At 37.0% G+C, this 18,315-nt stretch overlaps 1 protein-coding gene across 4 annotated transcripts in view; it reads left to right on the forward strand.

Moving 5' to 3' along the window:
* Positions 1-18,315, forward strand: part of pde4ba (phosphodiesterase 4B, cAMP-specific a) — a 166,609-nt gene that overhangs the window by 120,100 nt on the left and 28,194 nt on the right. For all 4 annotated transcript variants that reach the window (XM_082136031.1, XM_082136032.1, XM_082136033.1 and 1 more), the window contains 4 exons: positions 4,797-4,991; positions 6,008-6,044; positions 6,142-6,212; positions 7,808-7,857. In XM_082136031.1, the coding sequence (XP_081992157.1) occupies positions 4,797-4,991; positions 6,008-6,044; positions 6,142-6,212; positions 7,808-7,857 (353 nt within the window). The remainder of the gene's footprint in view (positions 1-4,796; positions 4,992-6,007; positions 6,045-6,141; positions 6,213-7,807; positions 7,858-18,315) is intronic.

Below are 18,315 nucleotides of genomic sequence, written 5' to 3' on the forward strand. Positions count from 1 at the left end.
ATAAAGATATTATGTTTTGAACTATGCTGTATAGCTGTGTTGTGTTTGTTGTCAAACTAAAAAAATTGTTTATAATTAATTATTTTTAAAAATGCCATTATTTTATTAGAAAAAATTAATAATTGTATTTTATTGACAAAATATTTTAGTTGGTCTTGTATACATGTTTTTTTTTATTAGATCAGATAACATTTTAAGCTGTCATATGGTCGTGTTACAACGTGCCCCACCTATGGGGCGTGTTGTCACATTTCACTTCCATTCTTTCGGGGTATATCAAGAAAAAAGTATACACTGCATTAATGAAACCACATAATTGTACTAGACATGTGTGAAATTAATGTGTTGGAAATAATAAATTCTCTGAACCCCAAGTTGATTTACATAAACTGAGAAAGTCAAAAAATGTGTGGTTATGCTGCGCTCTCCCCTAACTATGGAAACTAGCAATGACCAGGAACACAGGCAAAACGAGAACAAGAAAAAAAAAAATTTAAACACAATGGAAACTAACCAAACACAACCCTGACACTATTAAAGTTGGCACAAACAAACATTAACTTGCATACCAACTGATTTTTTCAAAACTATGCGTCATCCCCAGAGTAGGGCATCTATTTGTTCCAAAATATGTCATGGAAAAACAGCCTTGTTGAATGTCATTTAAAGCAGGGTCCACAACCTTGAATGTTCTCACGGACCAACTCATATGAACTTCCCTTTTCTGTTTCTGAGCCTCTGATGCCGCAGTAGATTCCAGGGTAACTTGCCTTAAAAGTCCCTACAAACACATGATCAAGTCCTGCATTACAAAATATCTATGATGCCTGATAATGTAATAATTGAATTGCTCATGTGTTACAGTGAAGTATATTTTGTCAATCAGTTCCACTACACAGAGGAACTGAAACATAGTGATCTTTATGATTTGCAACCCATTATAATGTCTCCTTGTGTCTCTATTGTTAGAGTGGTGGCACTGGCACTTACACTTTAAGTGAAGTGGATAATAGAGAATATCTTTTGGATCAGCTCTACATAAACTATTGTTGTGTTGTGAATGTGCTAGACAGTGAGTCAACACCAGTCACAAGGTAATTAGATACTTGAAAACAACATCCTGCTCTTTTTATTTCATGGTGAGAATATAAACATCAAACATCTTTATTCTTCTTAATTGCTGAAAAACATTTTCAATAGCTGCCCTCACAACCATATGATATTCTGTCTCTGCACAATTATTACAAATGAAAACAAGTGAGGCAATCACATACAAATATTAGATCTTAGCTTTAAGACAACAAGGGGTTATTTGTTACACTGTGGTCAGCTCTGATGCCAAGTATTATTGAGCTCAAAATTGTTGATGATAACAATTCACTTTACATTAAATATGTTTTGCCCAGTCACTGAGCAGTGTTGTTATTGTTAGCTTAAACAAACGGAAACTGTTAAAAATGATTTTTATTAAGATTAAATCAAATAACATATACATATTTTCAGCTAGTTGCCAAGACAACATTTTTCGTTTAAGTTGAAGTATTCAAATTACTAAGCTAAAACTGAAATAACAATAAATTAGTTACATAGAAGTGTATACATTTTTTTATAAAAATGACAAAAGCACATAACAAAATTTATCAAAACTGAAATTGAAGATATGAAAACTGAAAATATAAAAATGAAACCAAATTCAAAATATTAATAAACTGTAATGGTATATAAATAATACTAAAATAACACGGGAGTGAAGACGTTTTTTGAGACAGTCTATACGCGTGTGTACTCCTAAACATTGACATCATTATTAACATTTAGCAGATATTTTGTTCTGGTTTAAAATGCAGGCTTTCTCTTCTGGGGGAAAAAGTCAAAAACATTGATGACTCATCATGAACTACAGATTCTAGAATGAGAAACTCCCACATCATCACAACACGGAAAACTGTCTTTAAAGTCCCCATGAAATCAAAATTTATGTTTTTGGCTTTTAGTATGAATATATTAGCCTTACTGTTACCTATAAGCTAGTGTGCTCCAAAACAATGACAAAATTTGCATTTAGAAGATATAAGCATTCAGAACTAACAGTCTCACTTACACAAATATGGATCAATGATTTTGATGACATCACTTTGCACTTCAGCTTCTCATCAGATTTTCTCTCCAATCAAATGCTCTCCTGAATCTAAAGCGTCCCGCCCCCTACATTATATACTGTATTATAAATAAAAGCTGTATTATAAATAGTGCACTATATAGGGGATAGGGAATGATTTAGACAGTGTAAATATACTTTCCATTGTGGCGAATAAAGTCGCGTGAACTGCCACAGCGTGCACACCGTCCTCTCAGGTCCAGAGACACGATAGTCCAGAGGGAGGAGCTGTTTGATATATCCCACCCTGCCTTCCTGTATCAGTGGAAATGACGTCAACACATTGAATAATGCTGCGTGTTTCAAGGCACTTCAGTGGGCCTTTTAAGTGTTGTAAGATGTCAACTTGGCCACTTGACACTTGTTCTACTTAACTTTATAATAGTTTATTTCCTCCCAATGTAAAGCCACTATCACCTTTTACATGAACTCTGTAATTGAAATGTCATGGGAATCAGAGATACTGGTTACAGCTGAGGTCAGAGGTATCATTTCCTGGTAGCTTTTTTCAGTCTTAACCTCTCCAGGGAGCTCAAATGACCCAGACTATATTCTGCTTTAGACACGATAGCTATACTCAATGAAGATGTCAGTCAGACTAACACTGAAAGTTTCAGTGTAAGTGTTTGTCTAGTTTTGTAATCTGATTTGTTTCTTTTGTCCAGCAATTGATGTTGAGTCAAGAACAGTTTTTGCTTTATATAATAGTGGTCAATGAATGGCTGAATGTACAGCATAAGGAGATAAATTACCCAAATGTAGGTCTGTTTTTTACACCGTATGTATAAGCAGTTTCAGTTACTGGCTTGTCACACCCTTCCTGGACGTCATTCACACTTGCAGCGTAGCAGAAGCATTATAGAATTGATTTTTGAATGTTATTAAAGAAAATAATCAATGTACCAACCCTGAAAAATCACTTAATTTTCTGTTTAGAGCCGCAACTGTGAAACTCAGCAGAAATGCTGCCGCTTCTCTTGTGTGCTGCTTGTGCATGCAGAGTGAAACAAGCATTGAGGAAACATATCAGAAAATCTCTTGTGGTTTTCCTTATTTGCAGTGCAGTGTCTCACTCTCACTTATCAAAAAGATTATTTGTATTGTACTTTTGTGTTAATAACAGCATCAAAAATAATCCTTTAAATAAACTCCCAAGCATGCTTCAAAATGCATGACAGGAAACAACTGCAACTAACTGCCATCAAGAAGAACAAATACCAAAAAAGGGACACACTACATTGCAAACAGAAACACAAGAGACAAAAGAAAACACAAGACAGAAACATTTGAGACAAAATGAGAGATAAATTGATTGTAATCACAAGACAGAGTCAGAACACATAAACACTTCAATATGACCAAGTAAACAGATGTGTTTATAATTTAGTTTTGAAGATGGGAAGAGATGAAATTTCACGGAGAGGCCAGAGGGAGGGAATTCCAGGATCTAGGGGCCGTGGTCGATTTATTGTCAGAGGAGGACAGTCTGAACTTCTGAACACTTTTCTTTTGTGAAATTACCTATAAAGCAGTTGTACAGACTTTGCATGGTATTTCTTAAAGATAACCTGTTTATATAACCTCACTGATTCCTGACTGTGCAATCCAGTTGGCCCTAAATAAATTTGACTGAAATTTGAAGAAAGGTGCTTAATACCCCCTTTTAAAAATACAAGTGTGAATTGTTGCTTTGTGGGGTTTAGAAAGATGATAACCCGGGGGTTAAGCACAGTGTGAAAAGCCCAAGTGCTGTTGATGGTTGTTGTGAATGGCAGGCTAACAGGAAAAAGGGGCACAATAGGAGGATGTTGATGCAGTGTTAGCTGCTGTTATCAGACGCCGGAGCTCCGCGTGGACCAGGCTACACAGTGACATCTCAATAACTCTTATTATCACTTGAGAAATATTCTTATAGAGTTATCAAATTCATGCATGCATGCATGCATGTGTGTGTTGTAGTAAATTTCCAATGGACTGCTGCAGACTCCAGAAAAACAAGGAACAGGTTTTGAATGGTTCTCCTATTCCCTAGGTTTACTTTTGTAGAGCATGTATTTATTTTATTTTTATTTTTATTTTTTTAAACTTTGAGACTCTCCATTGCTTGAGGAGCAAAAATGAAAGGTCTCCAAACCTCTGGCACTCTGAGCGTAAAGACCACCGCTACTTCCTCCCAGTTAGATCTGAGATCACAAGCACATCTGAACCGAACAGAAGTGTCTTTTGAAACTGTTTATTTGAGTTGAGCGTAATGTGTTTCCCCTGTTTCTCTTCTGTTTGATGTGGGCTGAGACCATCTCCACTATGCTTCCTTATGGTTTGGAAAGATGAGACCTGCTTCCGCCCCAAATGCTGGGAATCTTTGAGACTTTCCAGAGCTCTCTGGTCCCAGAGGACAGCTTGTGTATTTCTCCTGAAATTTTCATTAAGCTATATATAACTTATTTTATGGATGGCTAAGGTGAATCAGGACTTGTTTTTAGTTTCAAATGCAAAGTCTTACTCTTCAGTAAGACAAAAGTGCATTTATATAATATTATATATGTTAAAGTGACACCAATCCAAGACCATTAAATAGACTTTCATGTGTCCTTACCTTAATTTCAATGTTTTGTTTTTTGGTTTTGTGCCATTGCAGTTTCGATGTGGAAAATGGCCCGTCTGCAAGCTGTAGTCCTTTGGATCCCCAGGCCTCACCAGGTTCTGGCCTGGTTCTGCACACAAACTTTCCCGGTCACAACCAGCGGCGAGAGTCCTTCCTCTACCGCTCAGACAGCGACTATGACCTCTCACCAAAGTCAATGTCTCGAAATTCTTCTATCGCCTCAGAACTGTGAGTATAGTGGTATTTTTCATTGTTTTAATGTATTAATAGCTACCTTTTATTTACTGAAACAGTTGAAAACAACAACTTAAAATTGAATTGAATTGGTTTGCTGGTCCAAACTGGACTGGTTTCTGGGCACTTGTCAGCTGTTTAGGCCGAAAGACCAGCTAAACTATCTTAGATCATCTAAAACCACCAAACCATCCTAGGCTGGTTTATTTATTTGTTTTTATGAGAGAAAGATTTGTTGTAAATCTGAATTTTTTTCCCTGCTTAATGCATTTTTTAAGGATGGGTATAGTTGTCAACTGTTGTCATACATTTTGGTAATCATCTTAACTAATTAGTCAACTTTCTAGGAAAACACTTTTTTTGCCACCACATCTAAATCATTCATCATCTAGTAATCTGAGGACCTTGAAGTTGTTTAATATGCCTTTCTTTCTTCAACGCTAATATTTCTGTTTCCAAACATGTCTGCAGAAAAGGTAAAGATGGAGGCAGGGCTGTTTTAGTGAAGTTGATTTATGCACTGTTGCTCATGGCAGTGAGATTTGCATGCCAGGACGTATCTCAATCAAGGCCTTATTTCCTAAGCCTTCTGGCAGTAACTGCCTGGAATTTTCTGAGAACTTATTTTCCAGAGTCTTAGATGCCAAATATCTGTTGAACCCTGAGGAATGTGCTGGATTGTTCTTGTTAACCAATTTTGTTTTAGTTCCATTTAGGGTCCTGATACTAAAAGGAACCTCTTCGATAATGAGTCTGATTTCTAATTCCATGGAATATAAAATGATATCTGACATATAAAGTGGTCAACGTGAATTGCTGATCGCAACCCACTTTACTTCCATAATGTGATGCATTTCTGAGTGAAACTAAATATTTAATACAGTTCAGAATAAGACCAGGAACAACCATTAAGGAAGTGTATAGGGTCCGTTTTTATTTTTTTATTTTTTTATAGGGTTTACTTTGTTTGAATGTCAGTTGCTCAAGATGTTATTCCCTCTTGATTGCAGGCATGGGGATGACCTGATAGTCACACCTTTTGCTCAGGTAAACACATCAGTGTCACGATTCTTTAAGGATTACTTTTCAAATGGACGTGTGCTTGGTTTTACCTCACAGCTTTGTTATTTCTCACTTTTTCTAGGTTCTAGCAAGCCTTCGAAGTGTCAGGAACAACTTTACTGTCTTGACCAATGTTCAGTGCACATCTAACAAGTGAGTATTATTGCTAACAGAAGCTATGACATTAACCAAACTTAAATAGGCAATTCAAATAGACTAAATCCAGTTTCTGAAAATGTTATTTTACCGCCGAGTTTATAAAGGATTGTTTTTCATTCATAAAAGAAAATTCTGTTTGATTCAGGAAAAGTTTGTAAAAATTATTTTGACATTGCTCAGTAAAAAAAAAAATGCATATGCAGTAATGCAATGGGTGTCTATGGGGCAAGAAAAATGCACAGTATTGCAAGACAAATTAAAAATTGAAATACATTCACACTGTTTCACCACAAATCTTGACTAGAATAAAATCTCTTACTAGCCTTAAGCATAAAATCACTTAACCTGTGAATATCCAATAGTTATATCCAATCTTACATCTCCTCTGACTATTTAAAGCAACTAAACTGTGTAACTTTCACATGATGCATGAAGGAAACCAGAGGAATATGATGTAACTATCCACAAAATACTGTTTACATGGAGCAAACTCCACCAGCAGGAATTACGTCAGAAGGGCAGACCATAAGTGTTAGGAACAGTATTCTTAATGCTGCTAAAATGCCAATTTAGTTTTTAAGCTCAAATAACACAGGTTAGTTTATGAAATAAATAATATAAGTGCTGTAACAGCAATATGTTCTTCACATCTCTGTTTTTTAAACTTCCAGAATGCCTGACCCCATAGCAGTCCTATTGCATTACTCCAGGGGATCTGTGAACTTGTATAAACAGATAGTTATTTTTATCTAACTATTATTTTTATAGTAATGAATGTTTAAAAAAATATATATATATATATAATAATTATAAACGTATAAATAATATAAAATACAAATAATAAAAAAATGAATGTTTTAATAATAAATACGACCACAAGAGGACAGTCTTTCCTAATATTTGTTTTATGGACTCGGCCACCCATGCACACTGACATTTAACTAGAGCCATTTTCCACTTATCTTGTCACCAGTTTTCAAGATTTCAATCCCAACCAAAAATCATTTGTTTACAGAGAAGATTTTCCAGATGCCCCTAAATTCCATTTTTCCAACTGAGAGATGAGGGTAAACGGTGGAAAAGGTGGTTTTTTTACTGTTATTCATGGAAGAATATTTTCACCATCCAAGTAACCATCTGAGTCAGGGCAATTATACCGCACTGTTAGAGGCTTTTGTTAGGTGCCTTTTCTTGTTTATTCAAAGGGCAACCCAGTTCAGAAGAACTTAAAGGGAAATTCTACGGAAGTATGTGCAGAAAAGAGGACACACCCTGTGATATAATAATAATAAGTATATGTTAGTATCACATCAAATCCATGATTCACTTAAAGAAAGATATATTGCAGAGTGCACAGACTTGAATATAGTTTCTTCCATTCATCTTTAATGTGGAAATATGCTCTTTGCTTTGACATTATGCATCCTGTTATGGTTATAGATGACTCAATAGAATGACAAAACGGGTGTTTTTTCATAAATACACACATAATTGATTGAAATGCATGGGGTTTTCTGCTTGTGTCATAATTGTTTGTTTGTATTAATTTGGCTACATTTTCAGGAATCTTTTAACATTTCTCCTTGCAGGAGGTCCCCCGTGTCCAACCAGCCCCCCATTACCAGAGTGTGCCTATCTGGTAAGTCCGCATATAATTTCATATATGCATAAATGTATCCCAAATGCGGTCCAAAAGTCTCAGACCACTAGTGAAAGACAACCTTTTCAGATTTAATACAGGTTTGTTTTTGTTTTATTACAAACGATATTAACAGCAAACTGATTTAAGTGAAAGTGAGTGCAGAATCTTAAATATTGACTATTTACTGTAGTTCCATGTTTCAAAATCCTAAAAAAAAACATGGTGAATCCCAGATTTTCAGTATGTTCTCTTTTAATATACAGGCATTTCCTATGCTTTTAAAGTAACTTCATCTTGAAGATCATGCGTTTGTGTGTGTGCCTGTAAACACGTGTTTTGTGGTGTCCATATATTTTTAATGATAGAGAGACCTCTTGCCATGCTACGTGACTGCCCACGCCGTTGCCCTCTTGTATCCCTCATCATCACTCATCTCCGCCTCAGCTTCTACTGATTGGCCGGGCAGTGTTGAAATGTTTAGTAGAATCACGTACACACACATTTAAGCACGGTACCCATATTAGTAGCTGTTTTGTCTAGTTTTACAGAACGTGTTAGACCATAGGAAAAGGCCATGGCTGCTACGTGTTGGTCTCTCACACGCACGCACACCAGCCAAACATAATAATGCAACGGACAACAACAGCCTGCCTTAGCCGAAAGGTTTTGTATAACCGGTGGGAAAATTCCTCATAGTTCACTCTCTGTCCTTGATGATGGCTCCCAGTGTGATATCAGAAAACACGCCAGACAGAGATTTCAGAAAAACTGTAATCTATTCTAACTAAACCGAACAAGGCCATTCACTGGAGCCTCTATTATACAGCCCAGACTGTTTCCTTAGAAATGTCAAGAAAACCTTGGCGGACTGAAGTCATTTCTGAAGGATAATCAGAGAGAGATTGTTCACATTTCATCAAGGAATAGAAGAAGGAGGCTTTATATAAACACAATCATTAGCAGGTTTTGTTTAATGAAATGCAAGAAAATTGTGTAATTGACTGTATTCTTGTAACACAACATTATGTATCAGAAAAGCTAAGAATCAAAATGGTAACACTTTATTTTGATGGTTCGCTTTAGACATTCTACTAACTATAGTAACTTTGCAACTACATGTCAACTAACTTTCAGCAGAGTATTAGTAGACTGTTTGCTTAATGTCTTCTAACACTTAGCTTAAGTTTGATGCTCCCCAACAGACATTCTACTGACTATAACGTTGTAAGTACATTATTTTACTAAACCACACCCTAACACCTATCCCTAACCTAACAGTCAACTAGTACAATCTACTAATACTCTAATAGAGTTAGTAATCATGTAGTTGCAAAGTCACTTATAGTTAGCAGAATGTCTAAAATGGACCATCAAAATAGTGTAACCCCATATTGGATAAAAGTTAGTGTAAGAGCACTGTACAAAAAGTAGCGGTAGAGGAAGAGTTTGTGCACTTGTATCAGGCGCCTTGGTGCTCACTTCCATCAAATCCATCTAGCAAAAGCCCTAAAATAAAACTGTAAAAAAATGCTTGCAAACTTCACTAAGCTCCTTTTTGGGGGAAAATTGGACCATAGAAGGAAATAAAAGCTTGAAAAAGTGGAAAAGTTTGAACTGTTAGTACAAAGACTATAGATTGTTAGTGTTTGACCTGTACAGTCTGGTTTGATGGCCTGCATTCACGGTTGAATCAATATATTTCTAGGAAAGATGGAAAAATCAAATGGAGTGGAAGAGAAGGGACGTACAGTAGAATATTGTCCATCTGTGTATCATTTAGCTATAAGAGGGCAGGGGTACAGCTCCATGTAACACTGAGGAGATACGGTAAAATGCTCAAAGTGCTCTTGTGACGTCAATAATCGGGCCATACAGCAAGTCCGGCCTACAAAAAAAAGGACCAGGTCTTCAATGCATAACGTGGCATTATACTGAAACAGAGAGCATGAGAAATGCAGTCAGTTGAAGTTCCTGTCAGGTGCGGTGGGTTGTGATTGACGTCAGTTAGCTTGCATGCGGCTTTGTTGACTTCCTCTTAAACCAGGTGGACTGAGATTCACTTCCTGATGCTCTTTAGGCTTGATCGGTCTTTGTGTCTCTGATAAGTGCTGCTGTTATGCTGCCAGTTGAATGTAACGTCACAGTTGCTCACCTCTTAGTAAGCAGTTAGTTTCGTAATGTTGAAAATATGCAATAGTCATGCAGAATTAATGCCTAATTTGTTTTGATCGTAAATGCCACATAATTTTGGAGAGGTTTTGCATGTGTCTTTAAAGGGATAGTTCACCCAAAAATGAAAATTGTCATAATTTACTCACCCTCAAATATTTCAAAGAATATTGGCAATTAAAAAGTTGACCTCCATAGTAGGAAAAAAATACAATGGAAGTAAATTGCTACCGTCGCGTCAACTGTCTGGTTACAAACATTCTTTAATATATCTTCTTTTTTGTTCAACAGAAGAAATACAGGTATACCTTATACAGGTTCAGGGTCTAATCTACTTTTGATCATGCATGAAAAGGAAAAAAAGACTGCTATGATTGTTTTCTTTTCAGATTAGTCTCTCTATCTCTATCTCTAAAAAATAGCCGTCATTGCAAAAACATAGATACTTTCTCTGTTTCAAAACCAGTTTACACCAAGATTGATAACAATAAAGAGGTATAACTAAAGGTAACTATATTAGTGTCACAGCAACAGATGATATTTGTGTATCATAATCATGCTTTAAATGCTTAAGTTCTTAGATTCTGATTGGCTATCAGTGTTTTTATTGTTCATCAGCAATACAATATCGTTCCTGTCATTTTTATAGCTGCAGTTAAATCTATTCTAATGGATTCAAAAACGTTCTAGTTATAGACGGTCACATCTCAGAACTTTTGTAGCAACACACACATAACATGTCTTTCTAAACTTTTTTTTTTAAATGTCTCAAATGTGTTTTAAATGTGTCTTTTTATTTCACTTCTCTGTGACTTGCATTTTTAAATGCAAAAATGTGGCCTGTGTGAATCACACCTTATAGTGCTAGCATCTATGTTTTTGCATTGACAGGGCTTTCTTTTATTTAATAATTTTTTGAATGCAGATAGAGGGAGTAAACTGAAAAGAAAACTATGGCAGTAGTCTCCCACTCACAATGTAACCCCCAACGCATGCAGAACTGTAGTGATGTAACCATAACTGAGACAATGAGACGGAGCCACTGACTTACTGCCTGCACCTAAACTGCCTCCTGTGTGTCATACAAACAGGGTCATTGGGCAGGAAGGAGAGCGCAGATTTTTCCTGTTTTTCCCATACCGCTGGAATCCTCCGGAACCCAGGAGGTGTTTTTCAGTGTGCGAGTGTTAATTCCTCACACACACAGGTCGTGAGATGAACTTGTCTGCGGCTTAATGACCAAATGGGGAAAATAGGATGTAGACTGACAAATACCATTGTCTTCTCTTTCAACACGCACTGATACGGACACGCGTGCACTCATAATGTGTGCGGGATCAGGTGCCTGTGTTTTGTAAAACTGAGCTGTTTGTGTATATATAATCGGATCATTGTTGCAAATTAATTTTGTGCATTCCTTTTGTGAATATTGGATCCATAGAATATAAACCAATGAGTTTTCCCACATTCATTTGTACACTGTGTGTGGGGGAGTCCATTTGTCCATGATTTGTGGTGTATGAGGAATTTGTTGTGATGGCCAGAATTTCCGGAACTCTCCGTCTCTGGCAATGGGAATGTTTTCATGTTTTTGTGAGAGCAGGAAAGTCACAGGTAAGACCCTGTCGTTCTTCTTACAGAAGAGGCAGCTTATCTGAGGTTAGGACAAGATGAGGAGATTTCGATCTTGGTAACTGATCTTAGATCAACATCTTGAGTATTTACAGAGATGGCAGATATAGCCCTGGAGTTTATCTTATGGCCTTTGAGAGATACGCTTCAGAGAAACATACAATAGCAGTGTTTGTTTGACTTATACCTTACTTTATGAGATTAAATCACAGCTGAAATATCTGTACGGACCTATTTCTTTACAGGAAACATCAACAAATATAATGGTTGCATCACCTTAGGCCGAACCAATCGAAAGGTTCATGACATTTTGTTAGCATCGTTGTTCTGCTAACTATGACTTTATGTGTTTATGTGTTCCTTGTTGTCGTAAATACTTGATCATAGAATTGGCACAGAATTTAGTTTTTTATGCTCAAGGCCTTTTCTATAAAACATTTCTTCTATAGAGCATACTTAAGGGTGTTGGTTGCACACATCACTCATCATGTCACTCAAGACATTTGTTTTTTCACGTAAGGAACACAAATGAAGCTTCTCATTTGTATGTTTCTTTGAATAATGTCTAAAAAATTATTTATTCTGAAATCATTTTCAACACTGTATACACATGGATTTACATTAGGTAATCCAGTGACTTGAAGAGGAGAGATGGTTATATATATGAGAGATGGTGTATATTTACCTATATAATATATAATATATATATATATATATATATATATATATATATTAAAGGTGTCACGATTCTCCAAATCCTCGATTCGATTACATTTTCGATTCTAAAGTCACGGTTCGATTCGATTCTCGATTTAATTTTTTTTTTTTTTGAACGCACAAGCTATGCCATTTTTAGACTTTTATGCAATATAATAATATCTGACCTTTGTTCGCAATGTACCACACACATTGTCAAATTTAAAACGTTTATTAACAACATAATGTAACAATAACTTACATCCTCAGTCAATTGGAAACTTAAACAATATAACTTATTACCTATTATAGTCCCGGGGCTCCCTGGACTCCTCAGAGCAGTCACAGGCGAATTCGGTTGTTAAGTCGTGACGTAACCACTCTCCGATAATACTCTTTCCGGGTCCAAAGTCCAGGTCCTCTCTACCTACCTACCGCTTTCGCTAGTGTTTTGGTTATTATTGAGTGTTTTTACAATGCCGCTGTGCTGTGTCCCGTGTCCCGAGCTAACTCACTTCAACCTCGTAAATCTTCTTTTTCATTGATGCCTGGACTCTACCCTTAATTAATGATGAGCTACACTAACCACTCTGTTGGTGTTAAAGGAATTTAAACCCTTTTTGACCGCCAAGGGTGCCTCACTAAGAAGGACGTGGTCGTAAATACATTTACAGGTTCCACCATTGTTATTTCTGGACGAGAGGAGCGCTCGGACCCGGAAAAGGCTAAACGTCACGCGTGACGTCAGACTTAACAATCGGATAGCACAGCGTTTTAAATTGGGTTCCCACAGCGTTTGCAACGCAGTACAAGAGAACGTTCTCGTAAGGGAACGTACTTTGTTACTTGCGTAACCTCGGTTCCCTTAGAGATAAGGGAACGAGTACTGCGTTGCCTTGCCGTGCTATTTCGCTCATATCAGGTACTTCGCTTCAGTCGATTTAAACCTAAAGTCCTTTGGCGAGTTTTCTCTGAATTTATACACTTCAGCCGCGTCCAAATTGGCGCGCTCGAGGTGGCAGGGCGCCAAGCGCTCCTACTCGCCATAGGTTCGTGCAGTTGCCGCAGCACAGCCTATCAGCTCGCTCAGACGAGCTATGATGCTCTCGCTGTGCAGCTGCAATGCGTTTTAAAATAAAGGCTTCAATATTCTCGAGAAAAGGAGTTTTACCTATTACAGGCATGCCGAGCTGACGTGACATATGGGGCGTGGCAGCATCGACGATTCCATTTTTTTATTCGATAATCGAGATTGAGCATTAATTTCGATCGATTTCGATTTAAAATCGAAATCGTGACACCCTTAATATATATATATATATATATATATATATATATATATATATATAGGGTGTGTAAAATAGCCTTTATTTAATGAATGTAACTGAAAACAGATTTCACTTTGCATATTTGGTACTTTTGAAGATCCAGGACTCTTAATGAATACCTTCAGTTAAACAAAGCACACGTGGGACACTTTTATGGGAACTTTAATGAAGCTTTATTAGGGCTGAGTATAACGGCGTTGTGCCGGCCTAATGAAACGATAAACAGGAGGTGATGCGCAAGTGAACCTCACGGCCTTTTCCTTATCACATCCTAGCTGGCCTGTGCATTCACACGCATAGTTATAAGGTCAGCTTACTGTTATCTCTATAAAACGTAAATATGTCTGTTTAAGAATAGAGAGATTAACACGCATAAGAACCATCACAACAGAAAGTGCTGTCTGTGGCACGTAGAAGAAGCCACTTGACTGACAGCTACAATGTGTTCACAGAGTACCTAGAGAAGGTCATTGAAATGCACCCTGGCCAGCATACAAACTTTCTTATCAGCTGACTGGCCTAGTGTGGGATAGAGCTGACTGACGTTCCCCACTTGAGTCAAAAACAAGCTCTTTAAAAGATTGGAGTGCTATGAAGTGCCATGTTATTAAACGTCTCTTTTATTTCCAAATGGACAAACAGTCCACCCACAGTTGTCAGTAGAAAATGATTTAATTAGTCTTTACTTCACTTCAAAGTTCTCTTATCTCTCATAACCTGACAAAAGTGTTTCTGTTATTTGCTTAGACATTTCAGAATCCACAGGTTTCCCAGCAGCCAGATCCACCCAAACGTGGTGCCAGGAAGCTCCGGTCAAGGACACCTTGACCAGTGTGCAGTTAATTTTAATCTGAAATGATACCAGTGTGCGATTCACCCTGAAAGAGCTACCCAACAAGGTTACCATGGTGATAATTTCCTGCCATTGCTCTGTTACAGTATCTAATTCATGAGCTAGATATAGTAGCACTTCCAGTCACAGGACTAGTCAGGGTACACACTTTTAGGCTCTCTGTGTTTGTTTATGTGAGCAGTCACTCTTATGTCCAGTAACTATCCATTTCCTTTTCCCCTGGGCAAATTCTTTATTTTCTATTATGCTGTTTTCTGTCACTTTCAGGAATGGTTGTCTAGGTCTATATTTAGCTTGAATTCTCCAGAGCGTCACCATTTCAGAACCAGTTACTCATGGTTTCACCAACATTTTGGACTGCATTGCTGCAGTCTCTTGCTCTTTAAAAAAACAAAAACAAACATTCTCTAAAAAATCATTTTAGGTCTGTCAGTTGGTGTATAATTCTGAGAGGAAAGAGTACATTGAAGTAGCGTATAGTGCATCGTATAAACTTGTACTTGCGAGAAATAAAGTCAGAATTGCGTGATATAAACGTGTTAATATCTCACAATTCTGACTTTTTTCTTAGAATGGCGAGATATAACTCGCAATTCTGACTTTTATTTTATATCTCGCCATTCTAAGAAAAAAGTCAGTCTTTTTTTCCTGAGAATTTGCCTTATAACTCGCAATTGTGACTTTATTTTATAAGGCAAATTCTCAGGAAAAAAAGACTGACTTTTTTCTCAGAATTGTGGCTTTACATCACACAATTCTGACTTAATTTCTCACAATTGCGAGTTTATATCTCGCAATTCTGACTTTATAACACGCAATTGCAAGTTTATATCTCACAATTCTGTGGGGCAAAAAGTCACAATTACCCTTTTTATTTTTTATTTTGTGGCAGAAACAAGCTTCCATACATCACAGCTCATTTGTGTAGTTAAACTTTTCATGTTTTACCAAAAATTGGCATCTCTCATTGAAAACTAATGACTTTTCCCCTACAAGGTCACTGTCAGTCTTAAAAGGCTTCAGATGTGGGAGAGATGTGAGAAATGCACTGGGAATGTTTTCTGGGAAAACCCTTGAAGTTCTCGCCCCACCGCTCTTGCACGTTATTGAATGTGTGTGCAGGTGTGTGTGTGTGCAGCTTAACCCAGAACTCAAGCTTTGATCTGTGATGCTTACGTCAATAGCAACCTATTCATTCTTAACCTCAATCAGTTTAATTTTATACGTTTTTATTATAAAGTGGTAAAGATCAGAGCGAAGCTGAAATCTGATTTTGCGTCAGAGCTTGAGGAATGGCTTGCTTGTTTGGACTTATATTAGGATTGACAGGGTGAAATGTGATTTTAGATCAAAATGTTGTGTGCAGAATTCCCTCTGAAGTTATTTCCCTGGCACAGGTTTTGTTGGCTAATGATTTTTGCATTAATGGCTTTAGCTTTAACAAAACACTCAAACTCCCCATCTGGTATTATCTGGCAGGGGTGTTTTGGGAGGTTGTTTTCACTGGAAGTCACAATGGTGGTCTTTATAGTGGTCCACCCAAGAGAGCGACAACCTGCGTCAGTGTCATCGTCATGGCTGTTGGGGTCGTGCTTCAGAATGGCATGAGAGGTAATGCCTCATGTGTAAAACTGCAGGTTTAGTTTGTGCATGAGTGAAAATATTGTGAATTTAAAGGGTACTTTGGAAACTGAGTGGCCATAAATGTTTTGGCCATTAATAATCTCAGATTTCCTTTCCATATCAACAGAAACTGAATGATGGTTCATAAAAAAAATTAAAAAAAAACCTAATTAATTCTTTGCATTTTTTCCCTCCATTGAGTTGCCAATGCTGCATGAATAAATGTAAGCTCATACAGAGCTGGAAGACAAGCGCGCTCAGAGTCTTTATGAGAGGTGAAGATTATGAAAAACTCCAAACAATAAGCATTGTAGTTCCACTTGCTTGCTCGTTTGCCACAGGAAAGACCATAATAAGACATTTTATGATTATGACCAGGAAGTAAGGCAGACTCTTCCTGTTTGTTTTGCACGGATATGCAAAGCCACACATACCTGGTTATATCTGTTGTTTTGCCTCTCTTTAAAACATAAAAAATTATGAAGGATCTATTGATTAGAATATGCGTCATCACTCATGTGTTTGTGCATGATATTTGTTTAGTTAGTGCCATGCAATATTGCTTTGCATGCAATGTTGACACAGAGACCAAATTGAATAGTTGTATTTTTATTATTTATTACTTTATTTAACAGGGCAGTGCACATTCATATTCTGTAGTCCTTGGTCACAATCTGGGATTCAATTTAAACCAAAAATAAAATATTAATATTTTGAGAAATTTAAGAAATATTTGAGAAACATTCTGACATGAAATGAATAATAAATATTAATAATAGTGCACTAAATAGATTTGTACAGATTTTTTCCCCCCAAAAAATAAATGCACTGTCCATAGTATTTCTCAGACTTTTGGGCCCAACTGTATAAAACAATGTATCTACCAAAACTCCTTGGTTATTTTCATTCCAGCAAAGGAACTGCAAACTTAGTAGGAGAAACCTCTTTTTAAAAACAACATGGTCAAATCATCTCCGTTCATCATCTACCTCAGACTTGTGTGCCATAGCAACAGCTCTAGCAACAGCCCACCCAAACCGGCAGGGTCTGGCAATAAAGTGGGAAAACGTCAACAGAATGGAAGCCTTTGAGGCTGGAGGACCATGATGGGTCAGTGATATTTAAGTACACCACATCCTTACCCAGTAAGGGCCTTGTACTATAGCTGTAGACTGGAGACATTTTTCCTGGCCCTTTGTGTGCGTGGCTGATGTGTGTCTACGTGACCGTATCGGCAGTTGTCTTTGGTATTTGACCACTAGCTGACTTAACTGATGTGTACGAGTGTGTTTGTGTGAAATGTGTACATGTCATCACAACTCGACTGCCTGACTGATGTCTAGAGTGTGTGTTGATTCTGTGTGTGAAAGTGTGGAATGCCACACTCTCTTCCTAAAGCCCCATGTCCACTGCTGGGTGCCAAACTGGCTTCAGATCCCTGCCCTGCAACCATGTTTATGCACTCAAGACCCCTAGAGACGGCGTGACATCATCAATAATATTTTCAAACACCTCTGGTCTCCAGCAAGAGGTGTGTCTTTTTGCACAAAGGGGATTGTTGGAGTTATCGGAGTTGAATTGTAACATGCAATGTTGCGTCATGCATGTCAACATTATTTATCGATGCACCATTTGCCCATCTGATATCTTGGCATTTATATATATATATATTTTTTTTTTTTGGTTGTTAACAGCAGATGGATTCACTCTAAACTTTCATAGTCACCCCAGATTGTTCCACTATGTAATAATTATGGTATGAGTGATAATACCAGGCCTCTTGCCATAGTCTAAAGACAGGTGTTTTCAAATGCCTATATTAATGTTATGTATGTTACAGCATTGACGTCACCTTGAATTGTTCAGATGCTCGTACTGAAGGACTTCCATGGGACTATTGAGACATGGGGCCTCTTAACTGTTTTGCTGATGTATTACAATGGCATTACAAACCCTCTTCCTCTCCAAGGAATATTACATAACTCACTGCTCTCAATCAATTTATTGTCTAATTAAATGTTTTATACTTTTTTTTTTCTTTTTTTTCTTAGTGTATGAGTTGACAAATAGTAAATATGTTGATGGAAATACTAATAAAATAAATAGAGGTGAAATAATGTGATCTTTAAAAATATTTGAAATATTATAATAAAT

This window comes from Leuciscus leuciscus (genome assembly GCF_965113295.1).
Source record: "Leuciscus leuciscus genome assembly, chromosome: 14".
Taxonomy (NCBI): domain Eukaryota; kingdom Metazoa; phylum Chordata; class Actinopteri; order Cypriniformes; family Leuciscidae; genus Leuciscus; species Leuciscus leuciscus.